At 34.6% G+C, this 24738-nt stretch overlaps 1 protein-coding gene across 2 annotated transcripts; it reads left to right on the top strand.

The window, feature by feature from the left end:
- Positions 1-14008: 14008 nt before the first annotated feature.
- On the top strand, positions 14009-18565 carry LOC107910491 (sucrose transport protein SUC2). 2 transcript variants are annotated; one of them, XM_016838345.2, is made up of 5 exons: positions 14009-14512; positions 16164-17392; positions 17799-17862; positions 17953-17996; positions 18122-18565. In XM_016838345.2, the coding sequence occupies exons 2-5, from the start codon at positions 16190-16192 to the stop codon at positions 18293-18295; spliced, it is 1485 nt and encodes a 494-aa protein (XP_016693834.1). In that variant the 5' UTR covers positions 14009-14512; positions 16164-16189; the 3' UTR covers positions 18296-18565. The 2 variants fall into 2 exon arrangements, with proteins under 2 accessions (XP_016693834.1, XP_016693835.1); XM_016838346.2 differs by lacking the exon at positions 14009-14512 and adding an exon at positions 15647-15951.
- Positions 18566-24738: the final 6173 nt, after the last annotated feature.

The following is a 24738-nucleotide window of genomic DNA, read 5'->3' as shown; positions in this document are numbered from 1 at the left end:
TTTCAACTACCTTTATATTATTATACAATGTAACTAATTGAACTAAAAAAAATTATTCACAAAACATAGAATTCATCAAGCATCGATTAAATTTATAATTTTAAAGAACTTAATCCACAATATCATACCAAAATTCACTAATGTCAATCAATTCATGTTCAAGTACCATGCAACAAGAACAAAAATCAAATAAATAAAAGAAAAATATTTTTAGAATTTTTGAAAAATAGCGTAAAAGTCGAAAAAGTGCAAAACACACATAAAAAGAAAGCAAAATAAAATAATGTGCACCCCCACTCTTAAATTACACATTGTCCTCAATGTGTAACCCAATACTAAAGATTAGAAGGTTACCGAATTTCTCTAATAGCATGATCGTTCATGATGGTATTGGCAGGTTGTTCATCTTCATTTTAACACTCGAAGTTGTAATGTAATCTTCGAGAACTTTGAGTGGGTGACCTGCACAGAATAACAAACAACACACAAAAGAAAATAAATGCAAATAACAAAAAAAAACCAAAAGCAATAGTCCAAACTAAGTAGGGAGTTTAGGGCTTGAAACTAAGTCAAATTGAGGTTTTAGGGTGAGTCTAGTTAGGGTAAAAGGAGGAAGAGATTCCTTAGATAAGGAGGCAAACATAATGTACATCGAAAAGAGTCCACCAAGGAAGTCGCATAACCCATATTGCTTAAGCAAATACGAAATAGGTTATAATAGGATACAGTCTTAAATTGTAAGTCGACAAAGAGGTAGCTGAAAGATTGGGTAGGCTAATAAGAGTATTCGTGGGAGGAAATGCCTGCTCAAGGCTTAATGACCAATAAAGTCCGTCAGAGAATAGTGGAAAAAGCAAAGATCTTTTAGGACTATGAAAAATGATAAAGATCTTGTTGATCTACCAAAGGTAGGAACCTTTATAAAATACCTGAGTAGGAGGTTGTACTTCGAAACACCACATGAATAATTAAGCCTCTTTAAGGAATGGGATGAAAGAGAGGGTACTATGGGGTTGCCTTGTAGGCACTAGTTCTCTAGGGAAAAGAGGATATTAGGAAGAGATCATATTCTAGTAAGAACTTGCAGTTTCGTAAATTATTGGGTAAGCACTAAGTGTCGCCAGTAAAGAGTAATGAATACGAGTATCAAGGACGTGGAATAAAGATAAATAAGGTGAGACCCATGAGAGAACATGGCCAGGGTTATGTTCGCCAATAAACGATTCAAAGTGCATAAGGCATTGGCCTCGCCAACTAAATTCGCAAATCCTCCTATGAAATTCAAAGAGTTTAATTTTGAGCCAGAAACCTAAATTTTCTTAAAGTTTATGCAATCTTACATAATTTTTATATGCAGATCTCACTAAGTTCTTTCGAACTTATAAAATTACTACTTGACTGCAGGTTAGATAAAGACTCAAAAATCAAGAAGGACCAAGCCAGACTCCACTGGAATTAGGTGATGCATGGTAGTTGTACATGTATATAGAGGGCCACCCATAAAGGCCACTCATCAAGGTTGGAATTGATTGAATGTAAACAGAGTCGAATTGTAAATTGTAAATAATTGTTAGATCATTCAAAATGTTAGATTGTAAGAACTAGAACTAATATGATGTGTGTATAGATTTCAGGGAGTAATTTGAAGGCATAAGTCATCCAAGGATGTATTCAGGTTAGAATAGATATGTGTTAAATTATTCGAATTGTTGTGGCATTCAATACCTGAACTTGGCGATTGGGTCGGGTAAAGGGTGTTACAAACCAATAACATCCCTTTAAAAATTAGATCAAATCCACATGTTTTAGAGGGCTTAAACACACAATATCACCCAATTTAGTTAATTTGAGGTTTGGAAAGTTTATTGCGGTTTAGACACCGTATCAATGAAAAAAAAAAGGAATGCTATCTCCATCATTTAACTCAGAACATCCCTTATAAAAGTTAGATCAAGGTCGTTGGTTTGAACGTGCTTAAGTACATAATATTCTCCAATTTAATTTATTTGGAAATTGAAGATTCATAAGTAATTTAAGCATTGTATCATAGAAAAAAAAAAGGAATACCATCTTTGTCATGAAACAAAGAACATATAAAAGTTTCATTTATGGTCCATTGATGTTATTTCAATCCCCTTAAAAAATTTGAAAGATTATTTTTCTTTAAAAAATGATTCCTCTTAATAGAGCTTGATGTCATCTAGAATAGATTGAGTTCTCGTAATTTTCGCATTTAAAACTGTAAGTATATTCTTCAATATATAGGCACTTTGATCTTCATGAATCAAGCCAGTGTGATGAGAATAGGTCTTTAGGGTTTCCTCCAAATTAATCCACTTAATATAGAATAAAATAATACAAAGACATTTAAATATTAAACCATTTGATCGCCTATCTCTTTAAATATGTAAAGGTTACCACGCTAGGTTTCATTCGAGTTTCCTTGATAAAATGTCTTCTTCACTTATACCACAATATTGCTGCACAAGATCACTTAAATAATTGCACAAAAATAAAAAGATGCCAAAAAAAAATCTTTACCCTTAGTTGGTAAAGTGAGTTGCAACCGATTGTTATGATTTGTTTTAGCAACAAATACCTTTCTTGCAATGTAACTGAGAATATCCCTTATAAAAATTAGATCAAAGACAGGTGTGCGAGAGTGCTTAAACACATAATATCCTCTAATTTAGTTAATTTAAGGTTTGAAAAGTTTATGGGCAATTTAGGCATCATATCAAAGGAAAAGAGAACGGAGTATCATCTCTGTCATTTAACCAACATCCTTTATAAAAGTTAGATCAAGATCAAAGTCGTGGGTTTGAATGTGCTTAAGTACATAATATTCTCCAATTTAATAAATTCAAAATTTGAAGAGTCATAAGTAATTTAAGCATTGTATTAAGAAAAACAAAAAGGGAATACCATCTTTGTCATGAAACAAAAGAACATATAAAAGTTAGATCAAATTATTTTCATTTATGGTCCATTGATGTTATTCATTCCCCTCACAGAATTTAAAAGAATTTTTTTCTTTCTTTAAAAAAACAACGATTCCTCTTAATAGAGATCAATGTCATCTAGAAGAAATCGATCTTTCTCAAAATTTTATATAGCTAACCGTTGACTGAGTTATCAAAGGGACCTTTAAATTTAGAGAAAAAAATATACAAGATGTTTTTATCTAAAACAAGTCATTGGTTTTATTTAAAATCAAGTTCGAAATTTAATATTTTTATCTAAACTCCGTCAATTATTAAAGCTACCTTTGAGTTTGGAGGAAAAACCACTAGCTTAATTTCCTTAAAAAAAATTTATGTTTCATCGTTATCCGGTATAAATTTAATCACTATTCATAGATACGAATTTCGTAATTTAATGACATTTTAAATATCTGGTTTTTTTTTAACATTATTAGAGATAAAAGAGAGAAAATAGTGGACATGATCTCATCCTCAAAAACCACAACTAAATTACCTAGAGATAAGTTAAACATGTTAGTAGGTTTAAGTCACAAAGAGTTGGTCCTAACATTAAAGTCAACTAACAAATTTGGGAACTCTAAAAGGCATAAAAACAGTTGTTAAAAACTTGGAATCATATAAAATGGATGAAAGGTTATGTACCAAATTGGATATATATCTTAAGAAGCAAGGAAAGGGGCTCTAAATTCTGTAACTCTTTTAGTTATTCCGTGGTCACAATTGAAATGCCAACATGCTGAGAGAACCGGCCAGCAATCTGATCTGAACAACTACTGCACAGGCCAAATAAAATCCCGAAAGTGGAGCAATATTGTTAAAAGGAAAGTGATGTTAGAACCGGCAACTAGCCCTAAACAGATGCTCCAATCATATCATTAAATAAACAATTGGAGAAAAAAAAAAGAAGAGATAGAAAGATGCTTCAAGTCACTTAGATAATCATGTCAGACGAGAATTTTATTTTTTCTTTTATTTCAGTTTTTTCATAGAGATGGAACTAAGCAGATGGCATCTGATCATTTGCTTTTTATTCAGGAACTTAAAAAATGGGGCACTTTTTCGAGAGGAATACGATGGAAAAAAAAAGGCTTTATTGAAGGAAAATGGGTGAGGGAATAATTTGAAAGCGAAATGGCGATTGAGAGTCAAAACATGGTAGGTTTTGAAGTATTTTGGGGGTTAAAGCTTGTTGTCTTGGGAGTTTATAGCAAATGGTTGGTCAACAGTCCATTTGCCAATTGCCAATTGCCAATTGCAAATGGCCATGGCTAGCATGCTTGGTTCACAAACCTTGTTTCCCGTGTCTTCTAAAACTCCTTTTATTTTTGGCCTACTCTTATATGTGCCTCTCACACAAAATGACAACAAAGAGGGGAAAGAATGGACTAAATCAGGTTAGGTTGGATGTTTAGTATGATATTAATATCGGTTACAATTTAGTATATTGGTAATTTTTAATTTTATTTATTCAATTAAAGTTTAGATAAATTTTTTTATTGAATTTAATTGGTTTAATCCAAATTCATTAAAAATATTTTAACTTATAAACTCATGTTGAGTTTTTAATGGGTTTCCCCGCGAAATTCATGCCCCGATATTCTTGGAAATTACAGTAAAGTATAATTAAGTATAGCAGGATTTTTTTTTGGTATATCAATAAGGATAAAACCATAATTAGAGTAGACGAGGTCAAATCATTTCGTAACAATAGTCATGTAGCTTTTGAAAGATTTCATCTGGAGATTATATATTTCTATACATACCCAGAGGTTTTGTGAATGCCATTATTGTCAAACCATCAACAACTCGATTACACTCTTTGAATACATGTGTCACTTTAATCTTCTAAAGACGTTGAGATTTATCTAAATCTTTATCAATAAAAAAAATCTCGATAACTATGAGTGTCATTTTATTCTCAAATTAATTTTTTACTGTTTGAAACCTAACTCTAACTAAAATGGAACTTGACAGTGTGCATGTTGAGATCCCTTTACCCAATTTTTTACCGAGCCTATTGATACTCCCTCCCCTTCAATTTTTTAGTAGAACCAAAAAAATTACTCCTAAAGATGTCAAGTTCTTGAGCCCTAAATCTATATATTTTTCTCTAAATTCATATTTTTTATATCCTAAGCTGACTCTATTAAGGGAAAAGGTAATTTTTTTAGCTTCGTATCAATTTTAATATTTATTTTTATTTTTAAATTTTAGCATTGTAATAAATAAGTAATGAATTTTTTTTTGGTTTTATTTATTAACATGTGAAATGAATTGTTCGGATCCGAAGAAATCCGAATACATCAACTTAGAGCATGGTTAGATGTAACTGGTTTTTTAAATGCATCTGAAATACCCCACTTCCCATATCTTTGGATCTTTAGTGGAATGGTGGAGACTGGAGACCTGTTCCTTTCATTTTCCTTACGGTGAAGTGGCTCTTATCTTGGAGATATAGCCTTAATCATGAGCCTTTCAATTGAAGAAGTGGTTATAAGGAGTCGCTCTTCTTTCATGTTTTGTGATGAAATATAAGCCGGCTCATGCATATCCGGAGAATAAGGATGAAGTCAATGGGTGTTGAGTCAAGTTCCTAGGGCTGAAAACATGATTAGATATGCCACCAATGAAGAGTTTGATCAGTATGTCAAATCCTACGTACCATACATTATTAGAGGAATGTTAATGCAAAATAAGTTAGGCAATCTCGCCCACTGCTTGTATTTGCCTCTATTTCTTCAAGACCTCAATCTTGTTCGCACATACTTTTAGGATTTGTGATATTAGCATTCGTATATGGAGCACTTTCTAGCACATCACATTTACGATGGATGAATTAAACAATTATTGTCTCTTCTTGCAAGCATAAGGGACGAGTGAATGTCGTTTATAGTTTTGGCCCCTTCCCATATATATCTACTTTTGCACTAGCAAAAAAGTAAAAAGATAATTATATTTAATTTTTTTTAATTTATTATATATCTCATATTTTAAATGTATTAAATGTATTAAATTACAAATATTTATAATGTGCCTTAAATTTAACATATTAACAGATTTCAAATTCACACCCCTTTTCATTTGGAGCTTACTCATATTTATTGATATTAATAATTATGCAAGCGAAAAGTTAAGTTCCATGTATATTTGTATTTAATGAAGTGATTATTATAGTAAACTTATATTTTTATTTATTATAATTATTTGTAGTTTATGTGTACATCATACCTGGTTGATAAGATTCATCTTGGGGAGGGAATATACACTAGTTATATGCTTTCACATTCTCGAGTGACAACACAATGACTAGATGTTGTTGTTGTTCCAATAGGGTCGGAAGCGTGTAAATTATTGTACTAAAAAATCACACAAAATTCAATTCCCAGGGAAGAGAGGTGGATCACAATGATCTCTTAAATACCAAGTCTTTCCTTAGTCAGAATATCCCTTCTATAGTAATTTAATAGCACAATTAAATACTACTATTATACCCTCAAATATTGAAAGAAAAATAGGACAAAAAAGAACACAAGAGTTTTAACGAGGTTCGGTAAATTATACCTACGTCCACGGGCACTAACACCAGATGATAACTTTACTATCTCCAAAATATTACAAACAAATAGAATTCCTTAAGAATTCTCAAATGGGAGAAGAGAGAAAACTAAGAGAGAAAGATTGGTTGGGATGGTTGAAATGAAAAATGAAAAGGCCTATTTATAGTTGAGGTTCAGGGACTAACTTGCAAATGGCCTAAAAAATTAGGGACCAAAATTGCAATTATCCCATTCAACTTTTCAACATTCGGTGCAACTTGCTCAACCTTTTTAACAAGTTGCTTCCTACCTTTGTTGACTTTTCAACAATCTCCACCTTGAAGATTTGATTAGGATAATCACATCTTCACATACTTCCTTCAACTCCCCAAATTCGATAAAGCTATCTTTTGTAGTGCCTCCAAATGCGCTCTCGAGCGCCATACATCTAAAGGTGCTCAAATTCTCAGGATGTTAATCAAGTTCAAACAATGATTAAACTTGATTGTTGTTACCACCTTGGTCATCATATCTGCGGGATTATCTGCTGTCGGAATCTTCTGAAGTAGAATTTTTCCTTTTTCAAAGACTTCCCGCACAAAGTGATATCTTACGTCGATATGCTTGGTTCTTGAATGATAGACTTGATTTTTCGCTAAATGAATAGCACTCTGACTGTCACAATATAGACTAATGTGACTTTGAACAACTCCCAAGTCTTTCAATAATCCATTAAGCCAAATAGCCTCCTTAACAGCTTCTGTAACTGCCATATATTCTGCCTCTGTAGTAGACACAGCTACTGTAGACTGTAAGGTAGACTTCCAACTCACTGGGGCTTTCGCAAGAGTAAACAGATACCCCGTAGTTGAACGACGTTTATCTAAATCACCAGCAAAGTCGGAATCAACATATCCAACTACAAACTGACCAAGTGCTTCATCCTGTTCAAAAATTAAACCAACATCTACGGTTTTTCGAAGATACCGTAGAATCCATTTCACAGCTTGCCAATGTCCTTTTCCAGGATCATGCATATACCTGCTCACAACTCCAACAGCTTGTGAAATGTCAGGCCTCGTACACACCATCGCATACATCAAACTCCCAACTGCATTAGCATATGGGACTTTTGCCATATATTCTCTTTCTTCTTCAGTTTTCGGAGATAATTGAGCACTAAGTTTCAAATGAGAAGCAAGTGGGGTACTTACATGTTTTGTGTTTTCATTTACACCAAAACATTGTAATACCTTTTTCAGATATTGCTTCTGATTCAAACAAAGCTTGCCTCTCTGTCTATCTCTACTTATCTCCATGCCGAGAATCTTCTTGGCCTCACCTAGATCTTTCATCTCGAACTCTTGATTCAACTGAGCCTTCAACTTATCTATCTCATTTTGGCTCTTCGAAGCGATTAACATATCATCAACATTCAAGAGTAGATAAATGAAAGATCCGTCATGCAGCTTCTGCAAATACACACAATTGTCATATTTGCTTCTTGTGTACTTCTGCCTTCTCATAAAGCTATCAAATCGCTTGTACCACTGCCTCGGGGATTGCTTCAATCCATATAGCGATTTGTTAAGCTTACAAACCCAATTTCTACCACCAGCATCTGTGTATCCTTCTGGCTGAGTCATATAGATCTCCTCTTCTAACTCACCATGCAAGAAAGCCGTCTTAACATCAAGTTGAGCTAGCTCCAAATTCAACTGTGCTACTAAGGCCAACAAAATTCTAATGGAGGAATGCTTCACAACAGGGGAAAATACATCATTGTAGTCAATTCCCTCCTTCTGAGCGCAGCCTTTAGCTACCAATCTTGCCTTGTAGCGAATATCCTTCTTGCTAGGAGATCCATCTTTCTTTGCGAATACCCACTTGCATCCGATTGCCCTTTTACCTTTCGGTAATTGCGCCAATTCCCAAGTATTATTCTTCAGGAGAGACTGCATTTCTTCATCCAAGGCGCTTTTCCATTTATCACTTTCTAAGCTTTGCATTGCTTCTTGATAAGTGATAGGAATATCATCAACAACGGGAAGGGCGTAGGCCACCATATCAGTAAATCGAGCAGGTTTACGAATTTCTCTCCGTGGCCTTGCAACTGCAACTGGTTCTGGTGTACTTAGTGGTTCTTGGGTCAGAACCTCTTCAACCTCTAATTCCTCCATTGTGGCTGGAGAATTAGACTTATTAACTGGGCAAATCCCCATCTGCTCAAACTCCACCTGTTTTGGAGTACACTCCACCTGCTGTGGAGTATTGCTCGTCTGAATATCTTTATCTGCTACCTTTTTCAATGTGGCAGATTCATCAAAGATAACATCTCTGCTACAGATCATTTTCTTTGTGCTTAAGCACCAAAGACGAAATCCCTTCACTCCAGAAGTGATTCCCATAAAGAGAGCTTTCTTTGCCCTCGGATCTAACTTTGACTCCTTCACATGGTAATATGCAGTGGATCCAAACACATGTAAGGAATCATAATCTGTAGCCGGTTTTCCAGACCATACCTCCATAGGAGTTTTTCTTTCTAATGCAGATGATGGCAAACGATTAACAAGATGGCCAGCGTATGTCACAGCCTCAGCCCAAAATTGCTTGCCCAACCCAGCATTGGACAACATACATCGAACTTTCTCCAGCAATGTTCGATTCATACGCTCTGCCAATCCATTCTGCTGTGGTGTATCCCTAACTGTGAAGTGTCGAACAATACCATACTCTTGGCACACATCGAAGAACGGATCACTTTTATATTCCCCTCCATTGTCCGTCCTAAGCCGCTTGATTTTCTTGCCGGTCTGGTTTTCGATCATAGTTTTCCATTTAAGAAAAACTCCAAGCACTTCATCTTTAGTTTTCATGGTATACACCCAAACTCTTCTGGAAAAGTCATCAACAAAAGTAACAAAGTAGTGTTTTCCTCCCAACGAAGGTGTTTTGGAAGGCCCCCACACATCTGAGTGAATATATTCCAAAATACCTTTTGTATTATGGATAGCAGTGCTGAATTTCACTCTCTTTTGCTTTCCCAGAACACAGTGCTCACAAAATTTTAATTTGCAAGCCTTTGCACCTTTCAACAATCCTTGCTTTGCCAGAATTTGCAAGGATTTTTCGCTGGCATGTCCCAACTTCATATGCCACAACTGCATTGAGTCCAAGTCTTTGTTACCGGAAGCTGCAGCGACTGCTCCAATAACTGTACTACCTTGGTAGTAATACAAGTTATTTTTCCTGATGCCCTTCAATATCACAAGTGCGCCAGATGTCACTTTCAAAATCCCATCTCTCATAGTAACAACTGAACCATTGGATTCCAAGGCTCCCAATGAGATGAGATTTTTCTTCAAACTGGGCACGTACCGAACATCAGTCAGAACTCTGGTTGATCCATCTTGATTCTTTATTTGGATTGAACCTATCCCAACAGTTTTACAGGCATTGTCATTGCCCATATAAACAACTCCTCCATTTAGTTCTACTAAATCAGAGAACCACTCCCGGTTAGGGGACATATGATAGGTACAACCTGAATCCAATATCCACTCATCTGAATGGAACGACGATGATGATGCAACCAGTGATAGTTCAGAGTCACTAGTATCATGCTTAGCAACACAAGCATCTACAGCAGCTTTTCCCTTATTCTTCAGCTTTGGACAATTTTTCTTCCAGTGGCCTTTCTCATGACAAAAAGCACATTCATCTTTCCCGAGTCTGGACTTTGACTTTGATCTCCCCTTTTGAGTTTTCTTCCGAGTGTATGAACGACCTCGGACTACTAAAGCTTCTGTATCTCTGATTGAGTTTTTCTGTTTGTCCTTCTTTCTCTGTTCATAACTGTATAAGGCCGCACAGACTTCGCTCAGAGATATATCACTCCTGCCATGAAGTAGAGTAGTTTCTAGGAACTCAAACTCCTCAGGAAGTGACCCCAACAGCATCAAAGCCAAATCTTCATCTTTGAATGTCTCATCCATATTCAGCAAATCAGTGACTAACTGATTAAATTTGGTGATGTGATCATTCATTGTGGTACTTGGGACGTATGTGAAGCGAAACAGTTTTTTCTTCAAGTGGAGCTTATTTTGACTGTTTTTCTTCAAAAATTTTTCTTCAAGTGCCACCCACAACTTATTTGCAGAAGTCTCTTTTGAAAAAACATACCTCTGCTCTCGAGAAAGGCATGATCGAATTGTGCCACATGCCAACCGATTGATCGCCTTCCAATCTTTCTCCTGTACATCATCTGGTTTCTCTTCATCAATGGCAATGTCTAGACCCTGCTGAAAAAGGGCATCTAGAACCTCACTTTGCCACATACCAAAATGGCCCGTGCCATCAAAGATCTCCACGGCCAATCTTGCATTTGCAATTGTCGGTCTTGTCCACATGGACGATGTTGAAGCTCCTACACCGACCGTTTTCTCCATAATCTTTCAATATACCTAAGGAAATCTTTTCTGATGTGGAAGATCAGTTTAAACTGCAACCACAGAGCATACTACGATTAACCTTCGGCTCTTGATACCACTTGTTGTTCCAATAGGGTCGGAAGCGTGTAAATTATTGTACTAAAAAATCACACAAAATTCAATTCCCAGGGAAGAGAGGTGGATCACAATGATCTCTTAAATACCAAGTCTTTCCTTAGTCAGAATATCCCTTCTATAGTAATTTAATAGCACAATTAAATACTACTATTATACCCTCAAATATTGAAAGAAAAATAGGACAAAAAAGAACACAAGAGTTTTAACGAGGTTCAGTAAATTATACCTACGTCCACGGGCACTAACACCAGATGATAACTTTACTATCTCCAAAATATTACAAACAAATAGAATTCCTTAAGAATTCTCAAATGGGAGAAGAGAGAAAACTAAGAGAGAAAGATTGGTTGGGATGGTTGAAATGAAAAATGAAAAGGCCTATTTATAGTTGAGGTTCAGGGACTAACTTGCAAATGGCCTAAAAAATTAGGGACCAAAATTGCAATTATCCCATTCAACTTTTCAACATTCGGTGCAACTTGCTCAACCTTTTTAACAAGTTGCTTTCTACCTTTGTTGACTTTTCAACAGTTGTGACAGTTTGGCATGTTCAAACCATCTCAGAGGAGTAAGAAATACTAATTCACTTCATGGGAGAGAGCATTAGGATAGGAAATGTGGTTTTGAACATAGAGAACATATTCTAGATCGGAACATGCGTTATTGATATATCCCCGCCTGTTAGTTGATCCAGGAGAATGATTTCTTGTGGTACTAGAATACATGGGATGGCTTAGGGTAGATAATTTACCTTTTTTTTTACCCAAATGACTAATATCCTATTATCTCAAGACATCAACGAGTGTGAAGTAGCCATTGATCGAGACATCAATGAGTGTGAAGGCGTACGCCAATCGCTAAGCAACTTGCCCAATGGATTTCATAGTAACTTAAACCCTAATAGAAACTCGACATCTATTGATGTTGAGGTTTTCTTCAAAAAATTCATTGATTGATAAATAATGAAAAAAAAGCTGTTAAGGAAATAAAAATAGTAGGAGGGATTCACATGTATTAATGTAAAACTATTTTATCAACAAGTGGTTAGAAGAAATGGAAGTGGACTTCTTCCCCCAAGCAATTGAATTAAGTTTTAATCTTAAGAGTTAGCATTGTTGGAGGCCTTTTCCTGAATACCACCTCTGGCTTGAACAGGGCTAGTTTAGATCGTAAAATGGGTGAGGACACTAGTGATTATGCAAAAAAATATAAAACTACTTTAGTTGTACACAGTTCCATAACTTTTTTTTACAATTCATATTTGAACATTCCATAGTTGAATTTATCAATATAATTGTAGTTGTGATACATTTAAATTTTCGAATCAATCAAATATCTCTATTATATTGATTTAGAGTACTATATTTATTATTATATATTTAACGGGTAATATTTTTAAACAAAACAAATAGTTAATGTTTACTCAAAACTTAACGTGTATTACCTACACAAATGAAACATGAAAAATTTATCAAACAAAAAGTTACGAGCGTATCAAACTATAATTTTATACTAGTGTAAGTGAATCTCTCTCATTTTATAATATACGAATAATAAACAAAATAGACCGTCAAACATTACCAAAATGTAGGTTTGAACATGAATTTTTTTGTTTTGAAATCAGAAAGTAGTATTTCATGCAGGTAAAATTTAATTTTGACCCTTTAAATTTTATAATATTTTAATCTTTAAAAAGGTTGTAAATTTGATTTAATCTTTTAAAAACTATAATGATTAAACTGTGAAATGACATTTTAATTATCATAAAAGATATATACAATTTAAATAAAACAAATTTCTGATTTCGCAGTGGAGGAAGTCATGGTTAAGCCTAATCACATGATAGGCAAGGTTTTAGTCTTTTGGTCTTTGCCTACAACTTGTTATATTGGTTGATTAGATATAGGTTAAATCTTGAATTAACTATAACTACAGACTTAAAAAGGAGTATGTTATTTTGTTATTTAAAAATAATGTTGAACACATATTTGGATATGGGATGAAAACCTCTATCCGCCACTCAACCGAATATGAATAAACAGGGAAATGCAACTGAAAAAGAAAAACCAAGATTCCTTCTCTACCACACTAAGAAAGGCATAAACATTCCCAAACAATGAATATTGGTGAGAGACTGATCTTGGGGACATACATGCCTGATTTGTCTTTCATTTATTTACCCAAAACTCTTAGGTAATTACAATCCCAAATTAAATGCTATATCAACAATTATTCCTTATTCTTTATCCTTATTATCATTGTTACAGTATGGACCCAAATTTTCTTTGAGAGATATAGCAGCCAATTTTATTTCAAAACAAGGAAAACAAACAGAATATAAAAAAAGAGAAGATGATAGCATAGGACAAAAACAGCAGCAACACAAAGCCATTACAACCAAGCAATTGTTACATCTTTATCTTTGCCTTCTCTTTTCTCTTTCAAACCTCATTGGTTGAGCCCCTGATTAAAATTTCCGAGTTTAACTTTTGTAGGTGGAGAAAATAATGTTAGTAGAATTTTATTCATCACTTTGTTCATAATCTAAGTTTGCTCGTCTTCTGATTCCGTATTTATAAATTTAGTTAGAACCCAATGTCTTAAGAGTTATCATAGAGATCACTGTCTTAAGAGTTAGATTACATTTTGCCTCCTCTACTCTAAAAAATGAAAAATTAGTCTCTATATGTTAAATTAAAGAGCAAATTAGTCTTTTTTTTGTTAAAAATTTCATTCATTTGTCTTGTTAAAAACTATCATAGCTGATGGAATAACCAGATAATGACGTAATTTTTAACTGTAGAAATAAATGAAATCTTTATCAGAAATACCAATTTTTTGCTTTTATATATATATATATGTACATTTAATTGTGATAATTTCCTTTTATCATTATAATTTTTTTTGCTTGTAAGACTTGTGAATCTCCTTTTTGGCAATATGAGATTGTATATATTCTTCATTTGGCTTTCTTTTTTTACATCAAAGAAAAGTAAAAAAGAAAAAAAAAAAGAGAATCTCTTACCAGAAGAATTTTATTGCTTTTTTTTTTTAAATTGTTATACCCCCATAATGATATTTTGGTAATATCTAAGCTAATAAGCATATTTTCTTAGCAACCAAACAAATATAAATATCAAGTCAGCTAACATGATTAAAAAGAATAACACAACATATAATACTGGAACCAAGCCTATATAAATAGATATGTTGATTCCTTCTTTCATGCACTCTCAAACCCAGCTGAAAGCCTACAGCTTAGTGGCAACCCTTAGTCTTCTTCTTCTTATTTTTTTTTACTCTCTATCTCATAAAACCTAGAAAAAAAGAAGCTTTTTTTGCAGCTTGGAAGATAGAATAGTGGTGGGTTTTTCAAGCAAAATAACAACCACTGGAGTTAAGCTCTCTCACTGAGAAAAAACTGGTAAGTTTTTTTTTTCTTTTTCTTCTTTACAGAAAAGTGAAGAAAGATTTGATACTATTGTTTATGATATAGTCGGTTTGATGTCCATACTTTTTTTCTTCTTTTATTAATAAAGTTCTTAGTTAAGTTGAAAAAGGAAGAGTTTGATAGTAATGTTTAAAACATAAAATTTATGGTTTTTGGGTTTTTTTATTTGTTAATTAATATTTTAAATTAATAAAACTAATGATTTAATTGAACTTAAGCTATAATTTGTTTTAGAAAGTTGTACAAATATTAATATTTTCAATAAAATTGAAAAAAGAAGAAGAAAACTTTGATAGTGAGAGCATATTATATTATTTTTGAGGATTTAGTGGAACCGAAAATAGCAATTGGGTTTAATATTCTATTTGATTTAGTATCCCAACAAATGATATTATAAAAAAAGAAACTCAATTTCATAAGTATAAAGTAATTATAATGTTGCGGATTGAGTCTTAATTTGATTAGTATAGGCATTGTTATCAATGCAGGGGACATGAATTTAAGTGCGTTGAAGCGCATTATCTTCCTATTTTTGGGTTGGAAAATGAATTATTAAAAAAACAATTATGATACTAATTTTATTAAGATATCTTTAGTTTCAAAATTTAAAACATTCACTAACACAGTTAATTTAGAAATTAAAATATTATAATGAATGGTGATACACCTTTTTGAACCACCAAAATAATAATTTGTGTTTGGGATTAGGAGGGAATAAAGGTGATGCAATTTTGACTATTTTATACAGTATATTTTAATTTAAAAAACAAAAGAGTGCGGAAATAAGCAAGGTGGGTCAAGTTGACTTGAACCTAAAAATCTTTGTCTCTATCTTTCACCTCATCTAAAACATTTATTTTTTTGACTGCTCCATCTGGTAGTACAGTTTAAATTAATTTGGTTAGACTCACGGGTTTACACACAAATGATTTATTTGGTGTCATTTTGTTATCACCTAATTTAAAAAAGTTAAGACTGTTGCAAAACCTGTTTTTTTGTGTATTTTAAGATGTGTGGCTACACTAGAAGTCAAGCTCCAAAAACTTTCAAGTTGTATGGAAAAGGAATAGAAAATGAAAACAAGAATGATGGTGCAGAGAATATATAAATAGTATGGAGATGAAACTTTAGCATAAACATGACGTGTCAAAGAATAAATAAAAGAGGTTCCGACCCAAATGGATATTGAGGATCATTATTCTATTACTCAATATCGAATCATTACGACGTGGATTTCAAACATATAATCTTTCAACACCTTCTTCACCTTTAACTTTTCACACACGCTTGGAAAGTGTTACGTGATCCTCTTCTCCACCTACATATTTACATCCATTCATTTTATGTTTCCAAAGGGAGTATCACATGTGTATATATCAAAATTAAACTCCATGCTCATGTGTTTTGCATAGGTATGATGATGTACTAAACTACTTTTGCTCTTATGTTTTAGTATACGTTGCCTTTGGGAAAATAAAAATAAAAATGGATACATGTGCAATAGCTACATGGTCCAAGTTGAGTTAATTAAACAGCCAATTATATGTCTCTCACCGACATAATCAAACTGATAGAGACAGGATTTATGTTTTATTTAATGCTGAAGGGATTCATTGTTTTTCAGATAAGAGTGAGGAATTGGCAATCAACATGGAGAACGGATATATCAACCCGGCACCAAGTCCGCTTAGGAAAATCATCACGGTTGCATCCATTGCCGCCGGCATCCAGTTTGGGTGGGCTCTGCAGCTGTCTCTCCTGACACCCTATGTCCAGACCCTTGGTGTACCCCACGCTTGGGCTGCTTTCATTTGGCTTTGCGGTCCCATTTCTGGCCTTCTGGTTCAACCCATTGTGGGATACAACAGTGACCGTTGCACCTCTCGGTTCGGCCGACGCCGACCCTTTATTGTCATTGGAGCTCTCTCTGTCTCTATAGCTGTCTTCCTCATCGGTTTCGCCAAAGACATTGGCCACCATGCGGGAGATTCCTTGGAGAGATCGACTAAACCGAGAGCTGTAGCCATCTTTGTCGTCGGATTTTGGATCCTCGACGTGGCTAACAACATGTTGCAAGGTCCGTGTCGAGCTCTCCTCGCGGACCTCTCGGCTAATGACCACAAAAAGATGAGAACCGCAAACGGGTGGTTCTCGTTTTTCATGGCGGTCGGCAACGTGTTGGGTTACGCCGCCGGTTCTTACTCCCACCTTTACAAGATCTTCCCTTTCACCAAAACCACAGCCTGCGACATTTACTGTGCAAATCTCAAATCATGCTTCACCATAGATATCATGATCCTCTTGTTAGTAACAGTAACCGCGGTCACAACCGTGAAGGAAGATCCCTTCACCAAGCAAATCCAAGATGATGGGAGCAAAGAATCGACTCCTTTCATAGGTGAAATGATGGCAGCTTTCAAGAGCTTGAAGAAACCAATGTGGATCCTGCTGCTAGTGACTTGCCTCAATTGGATAGCTTGGTTCCCATTCTTGTTGTTCGACACTGACTGGATGGGGAAAGAGATTTACGGTGGGGAAGCCAAGGGAGATGCACATAAAGTTAAGCTTTACGGTGATGGGGTTCGAGCTGGTGCATTAGGGTTGATGATTAACTCCATCGTCTTGGGGTTGACTTCATTGGGGTTAGAGCCTGCAGGGCGGTTGATCGGTGGGGTCAAGAACTTGTGGGCTATCGTCAACTTCATCTTGTGTGCGTGCTTGGCGTCTACGGTGTTGATCACAAAGATGGCTGAGGCTTGGAGACAACACCATGGGTCCCCACTCTCCCATCCTCCATTTAACATTACGGGCTCTGCCTTGGCTGTATTCGGTGTCTTGGGTATTCCACTTGCGGTTAGTTCCATTCTCTTTCTTTTCTCGCTTTTGTTTTCTATGTATAATTAAAGTAACATGTCTGTCATGTGATTTGAATTTTAAAAAAACAAGGATTTGACTTTTGTGCCTTGGAAAATTGACTGCTTCTGTAAATGATTTGACCCTTTTAGAAATTTGCAGGAAACTTTAGTAAACAGATTTTCTTTTCCAATCAAATTAAACGGCAAATTATATTATACTGGTTACGTAACATAATATGTGTTAAGAGTCGTTCAATTCTAACCCTGACAGGACAGCAATATTTCCTGCAATTTGAGCCATCAAAACAGTGAAACTAAACTATAATAATTGAGCCATCATTATTTATGAGTTGAAAAGTCTTTGGAACAATAGCAATGACGACAACTCTGGCTTTATTATGCAGGTAACATACAGTATTCCATTCGCTTTGGCATCCATCTACTGTTCTAGTACTGGTGGTGGTCAAGGTGAGTTGCAGTAACTTTTATTTTGTGTTTGAATAATCTATAATCATACGAAGATGATTATAATCATATGAAGATGATTCTCAATGGCAGGTCTTTCTCTAGGAGTGCTAAACTTGTCTATAGTTATCCCACAGGTACTTGCTTTATCATCTTTCTTCATATTCTAACTTAAAATATGGTAGACAGTATGTTGGTAGTTGATAAAGTGAAATTTAATGGCATGATATGTATAGACTGACTTTGTATGTGAAAATGGCAGATGTTCGTATCAGTAATTAGTGGACCGTTGGATGATGCATTCGGGGGTGGCAACTTGCCTGCTTTTGTGCTGGGGTCCATAGCGGCTGCTGTCAGTGCGTTGTTGGCTATATTGGCATTGCCGAACCCACCTAAACAAGTGTCCCTTTCGCCAGGAATGGGTGGTGGCCATTAATAAATAATCAATTCCACTGCTTCTGATCAGCCTCTTTGCATGCCAACAATGTGTTTCAAGTTTTATGATTTGCTTGGTGTAGTTTCATATAAATATTTTCTTTGATGCAATGCAGTCATGGCTTAGTCCCATGCCTCTCCTTATGTATTTTTAAGGTTTCCATATATAGGGAAGTTTGCAGGGAAATCCTTGTTATTTCTCTAAGATTTGTAATCTAAGCTTATAATTTCCAATATATCAGAACCTTCGAAAATGAAAATTTGAAAGCAACTTTTGTGTTATGTTTAATTTCTTAGTTGTTTCACTTAATCAAAACTAACCTAATTAATCAAATAAGTGTTGAGTGTAATAGTAAGACCATTGCATTCCTAAAGGTGATGTGGTGGTAAAAGTACTATGGAGGCCCCTGTATTAAGAGTTTGATTGCATTTTGCCTCCTCTACTAAAAAAACAGACAAATTATCATCTGTATATTAAATTAAAGAGCAAATTTATCCCTTTTTATTAAAAATTTCATCAATTTGTACTATTTAAAACTAGTGTGGTTCACAAAATAACCAGACTATGACATGTAACGTGCCACATGTACCTCATTATAAGGTATAGAGACTAATTTTTAACAACAAAAATGGGTGAAATTTTTAATAGAATGACCAATTTGCTCTTTAATTTAGCATACAAGGACTAATTTACTATTTTTTTAATAGAGGAGTAAAATGCAATCTGACTCTTAGTACAAGGGACTTCATGGTACTTTTATTTGATATGGTTGAAAGGAATGACTACAAACTCTGAATATGAACCATAAAATGAACATGTGAATAAAAAGAAGCCAATAAGGAAAATATATAAAAGAAGATTGTGCTAAGATTGTTGACAAATGTTGGACATTACCAAATAGTTGACCTCAAGAGTAATTACCTTGATGATTCCCATGATGCATTATTGGGAACCTATGATCAAAGCGTTCAATTCTTTCAAAAGTTGTTTGGTACAAAAGATTCAAATGTTATTCACTACACATATTTTTATTTTTATTTTGAAGAGATTAGGTATTATAGACTAGAACAGGAAATGAATGCCACAATTCATAATTCATAGCAATATTTTTAAGAAGAGAAATATAGAAAAAAATGGAAGAACTTGTTATTTATTGTTGAACCAAATACGTTTTTATATCAAAACACAAGTAACAATGCTGCAATATTTTCAGCAGATATTGTAGCTAACAATGACTCAACGAAAGGCTAAAAAATAATATTACTACTGACTCTAACGTGAACAATTCAAAGACAAAATCAGCAAAATATCTCAACAATTATTTGACTCAATAATAACTAAACAAAAACAAATCAACTGGTGTTGTAGTTCAACACTCCCTCTCAACACCAGCTTGTGTCCTCCTCACCGTGCTAAGCCTATAACGAAAATTCTCAACCTTGTTAGCACTCAGGCCTTTAATGAACACATCTGCGATTTGGTCTTCTATTTTAACCTTCTTCAACTTAATCTCTTCTAGCAAAACTTTCTCTCTAATAAAATGATAACGGATTGCCACATGCTTGGTTTGTTCATGTAAAACTGATTGCCACATACTTGGTTCCTGCTCCTATCATGAAAACATACCCTGTTGTTGAACGTCGAGTATCATAATCTCCCACAAAATCAGTATCACAGTAGCCAATCAACGTGCAGTCTTCACATTTTCTATACAAGATACCATATTCAAGTGTACCTTTCACATATCGCAAAATTCGTCGAACTCTTTTTAGATGTGACTTCTTTTTATAGCAACTCATTACACCTACCGTATATGAGATATCAGGCCTAGTTAGAGTTAGATAGACTAGACTACCTACCAATTTTTGATACATAGTCACATCTAAATCTTTCCCTTCAAGAGAACAAATATTGGCGTTTGGCTCCACTGAAGTTGCGATTGGTTTGCACTTAAACATTCCAAAATTTTCCAATAAATCTTTGGAATATTTCTTTTGATGGAGAAGAATTCCTTTCGCTATGTGTTCAACCTCTAGACCGAGAAAATGCTTCACCTGTCCCTATTCTTTCATTTGAAAATGAATGAACAAATTCTCTTTTGTTTGGAGAATTTCTTCTTCGCAATCTCCTATTATCATTAAATCATCCACATACATTAGGACAATAACCAACCGTCTTTCTTTGTTTTTAACAAACAAACTAGAATCTGCGGATGTCACTAAGAATCCATCATGAGTAAGAAATTCTAAAATTTTACCATACCAAACCCTAGGCACTTGCTTTAACTCGTAGAGTGCCTTTCGAAGCTTGCACATTGAAACCCAATTGGCTTATTCATTTAAATTTCACGATCTAACTCTCCATGCACAAATGCATTCTTCACGTCCATTTACCACAACTTCTAATTTTTGCTAGTTGCTAGTGCAAGTAAGACTCGAACCGTAGTAATCTTAGCAACATGACTAAACATTTCATCGTAATCTTGTCCATATTGCTGAGAAAACCCATAAGCTACCAATCGAGCCTTATGTCTTTCAATTGATCCATCGGTGTGACACTTTATTTTGTAAATCCACTTGCAGGAAATTGGTTCTACATCTTTCGGCTTTGGAACAATCTCCTAAGTTTGGTTGTGTTTAAGTGCAGCAATTTCATCCTTCGTGGCCTTGGTCCAATTTGCATTTTGAGTTACTTCTTTAAATGTCTCTAGCTCTATTATATCATCTTCTTCTACTGTGGCGGCATTAGCGAATTTGGGATTTTCCTTTTTTATTCTTGTTGATCTTCTCAATGGAGCTGGTGTTCTCGCTTCACCATGTTTAACTCCTTTTTGTGGTTGTCGATACACACTAGTTTACCATGGATTCTGTACCATTTTACCTTCATGATCACAAGCATCATCACTATTTTCTATCTCGTCAAAACTTAACTGAATATGGGAAGGTTGTGCATCACCAAAAATTTATGAATTCAACAGTTCATTTTTTTTCGAAGTTCACCAAGAAGAAGCTTCATCAAACACTAAATTTCGAGATGTGTAGCACTTGCCACTTACAGGATCGCAGCATCTCTAACCTTTTCTTTGGCTATCATATCCTATAAAAATACATTTTATAGCTTTCTTGTCCATTTTACTACACAAATGGTCAGGTATGAACACATAGCACACACATCCAAAAACTTAAAAATAAATAACCAAAGGTTTTCTATTCCATAATTTTTCAAAAGGTTATACAAAAAATGACCTTTGTTAAGGGAGACAATGTAATAACCCGTTTCCAGTGAAATTGGAACAGTGGTCTCGGGACCACAAATCCAAAGTCAAAAAATTTATTTTAATATTTACAGCATGATAGTATTATAGTATAAAATTTTGTTAAAAAATTTTACCGTTTGTATACTCAATTTGATAAAAAGGACTAAATCGCGTAAAATGAGAAAGTTTTGTTCTATTAGCTAAAGGTGTTAAATAGCTATAGAAATTTAAAGTGGAAGTCCTCATATGGTAATTAGACCATTAATTGATTTAGTGGATGTGCATGGCTTGACAATTATGAAAAATTTAAAATTAGGTAAGGTTAAAATAATAAATAAGTAATAAATGAGTAAATTAAATAAAACAAAATACCAACCTATTTGCTTCATCTTCTCCACCGAAAAACACAAGGAAAATAGAGGTTTTTGAAGCTTAAAAATTCAGCCAAGAGAAGTCCTTGCATGTAAGTGCTATTTTGTCATGTTTTTGATGATTTTTATGTTTTCGGGATCAATGTAGCTTAAGCTAGCTAAATAGGGGACTAATTTGCAATATGTTTAAAAGTATAGGGTTTTTCCATGAGAAATTTTTTTTTTGAAGTTTAATGGAAGAAAATGAATCTTTCTTTGTTAATTAAACAACTTTTGTTAAGTGATTTTGAATGAAATTGTGAAATAGGGATTAAATTGAGAAATGTGAAAATTATGTGTTAAATGTGTGAAATTGTGAAGTGTATGGGTTGCTATGAGCACATAGGATTTTAAGCTAGGCTTGGGTGTGATGAAATTGCATGAATTTCATTTTTACGAGCCTAGAGACTAAATTGTAAAGAAGTTAAAAATATAGGGGAAAAATGGTAATTTTTCAATAACATGAATTTGGGATTGAATTAAATAGAGTGAGGTTTAAATTGCTTAAATTTGATTATATAGATCAAGAAAAGTAACGTACGGAATTAGATCGGGGAAAGGATAAAGTTATCGATTAAACGATCGTTTTTCTCCGTTCGAGTTTAAGGTAAGTTCGTGTAGTTAAATTGTGTATTTATATGCTTTAATTGAGATATATGTATGTGAGTGGTTTAATTATTATGTATAATTATCGAGCGCATAATCGACGAAGTACGAAGAATACCGAGCCCCGTTTGAACCTTAAAAATTCATAGGATACAAATGACATGTCATTAGGGTTACTGATTCAGCTCTTATGAGCTTATTGATACTCAACTCGTATGAGCTTACCGTTGTTCAGCTCGGAGGAGCTTACCGTTTATCGCTCGTATGAGCATACATGTACAAGAATTGACAGATTTACAGTTCAGTACACCTCGTGTGTACTACCCGTGTATCTAACGATATTTTAAGTGGTTCAACGGGCATAGTGTTATTACAAAATTATATAAGTTCGATACGAACTAGTACAGGTATTTACATGAAAATTATCTATATATGATATACGAATACACGGTATAGATGTTACATGTACATAGAATTTAATAATTGTTGAATTCATACATGATTTTTGGTTTTTTATACGAATACATGGCTAACTTGGTTATTGATTATGTGATAGGCTTTGACCAAATTGAATTGTGTTATGCTTTGAGTTACTTACCTAAATTGTGTATAAATGGTAAGTTTAATTCGGTGTTATACGAACTTACTAAGCTTAATTACATACTCTGTTTATTTTTCTGTGTTTTATAGTGATTCGGAAGCTCGTTCAGGTTGGAAGTCGTCAGGGATCTCATCACACTATCAAACGTTATTTTGGTACTTTGGACTTTATATTTTGGGTTAAATGGCATGTATAGGTCATTTTGGCTAATGGTAGCCTATATGGTTTGTTGTGCTTTAGCCATTTGTGTTGGCTTGTTCTGTGAACATATTTTTGTTATGTAGATATGTAAATAGCCTTTGTATATGCGGTGTATGGTTGCCATGTGAATGCTTTGTTTGATAATTGGTATTTTGGGTACCAAATGGTTGAAATGGATAAGTGGCATGCATGACAAGTTTAAGCACATTGATGTATATATGTGTTGACCATTTAGGTAGATTTTGGAGGCATAAGTGACAAGTTCTAAAATGGTTAATTGAGGTGTCTATTAGTATCATACTTGTATGTGTTGATATCACATGTTATAGACTTGATACTCGTTGGTTTTGAATATCTATTTATGCCATGAATATATGCAAATTGATGTGTGTAGGTTGGTACCAATTTGGGTGAGAAATATGGCTTGGAAAATGACCTATTTTTGTTCACACAGCCAGAGACACGGGCGTGTGTCTCAGCCGTGTGTGACACACGACCATATGACATAGCTGTGTGTCCCCTGTAACTTATTTAAAAAACAAGTCAGTAGCCTCACACGGCCTAGCACACGGGCGTATGGTTTGGCCGTGTGGCACTAGTTAGTATACCCTTCAGTTTTCACATGGCCTAGCACACGGCCTAGCACACGGGCGTGTGAGGCCATTTCGAAGGATACATGGCCTGGCACACTGTCATGTAGTCTAGCTGTGTGACCTAAGTCAGTATGCTCACTAGTTTGGACACGGGCATGTGACCCTATTTCGAATGCCCATACGGCCTGAGACATGGGCGTGCCTCTTGGCCGTGTGAGACACACAGCCTGGCCACATGGGCGTGTGTCCCATGTACCTTTAAAAATTTTGATGTTGTCCGAAAAATTTCTTGAGTACTCGGTTTAGTCTCGTACTATTTTTAATGTCTATTTTGGGCCTCAATGACTCATATTAGAGACTATATGAATGAATTTTACTGTTTTTGATTTGATTGAGAAATAAACGTGAAATGTATGATTGTTTCATTTATAAGTTTGATAATAAACTGTAACCCTATTCTAGCGTCGGATACGGGTTAGGGGTGTTACATTTATTGGTATCAGAGCTACAATTTAGTTTATTATCAAACTAACGTAGTGTATGTGAGTCTAGCAATACATGTCATTATATAACCTGTGATAGTGTGATATCTCCTGACAGTTTAAATCATGTTTTCATATAGTACTAAATTTCAACCGACCAGACTTCGATGATGTAGAAAGTAACGCGCCGACCTCTGTTCATGGAGCGACTTCTTCTGGATCGAGACTCATATCTGAGGGTCATGGAGGGGAGGCTAAGAAAGCATTCTTTCAAATGATGAACGAATGGTTTAC

Source organism: Gossypium hirsutum, chromosome D02 (assembly GCF_007990345.1).
Source record: "Gossypium hirsutum isolate 1008001.06 chromosome D02, Gossypium_hirsutum_v2.1, whole genome shotgun sequence".
NCBI classification, from domain to species: Eukaryota; Viridiplantae; Streptophyta; class Magnoliopsida; order Malvales; family Malvaceae; genus Gossypium; species Gossypium hirsutum.
This window is presented reverse-complemented; position numbering and strand designations above follow the sequence as displayed.

Excerpts from the sequence above, each read along its gene's own strand:
- LOC107910491 (XM_016838345.2), top strand. The coding sequence starts at position 16,190 with ATGGAGAACGGATATATCAACCCGGCACCAAGTCCGCTTAGGAAAATC. Across the intron at positions 17,393-17,798 it reads TCTTGGGTATTCCACTTGCG|GTAACATACAGTATTCCATT; the intron begins GTTAGTTCCATT and ends TTTATTATGCAG. Across the intron at positions 17,863-17,952 it reads TAGTACTGGTGGTGGTCAAG|GTCTTTCTCTAGGAGTGCTA; the intron begins GTGAGTTGCAGT and ends TCTCAATGGCAG.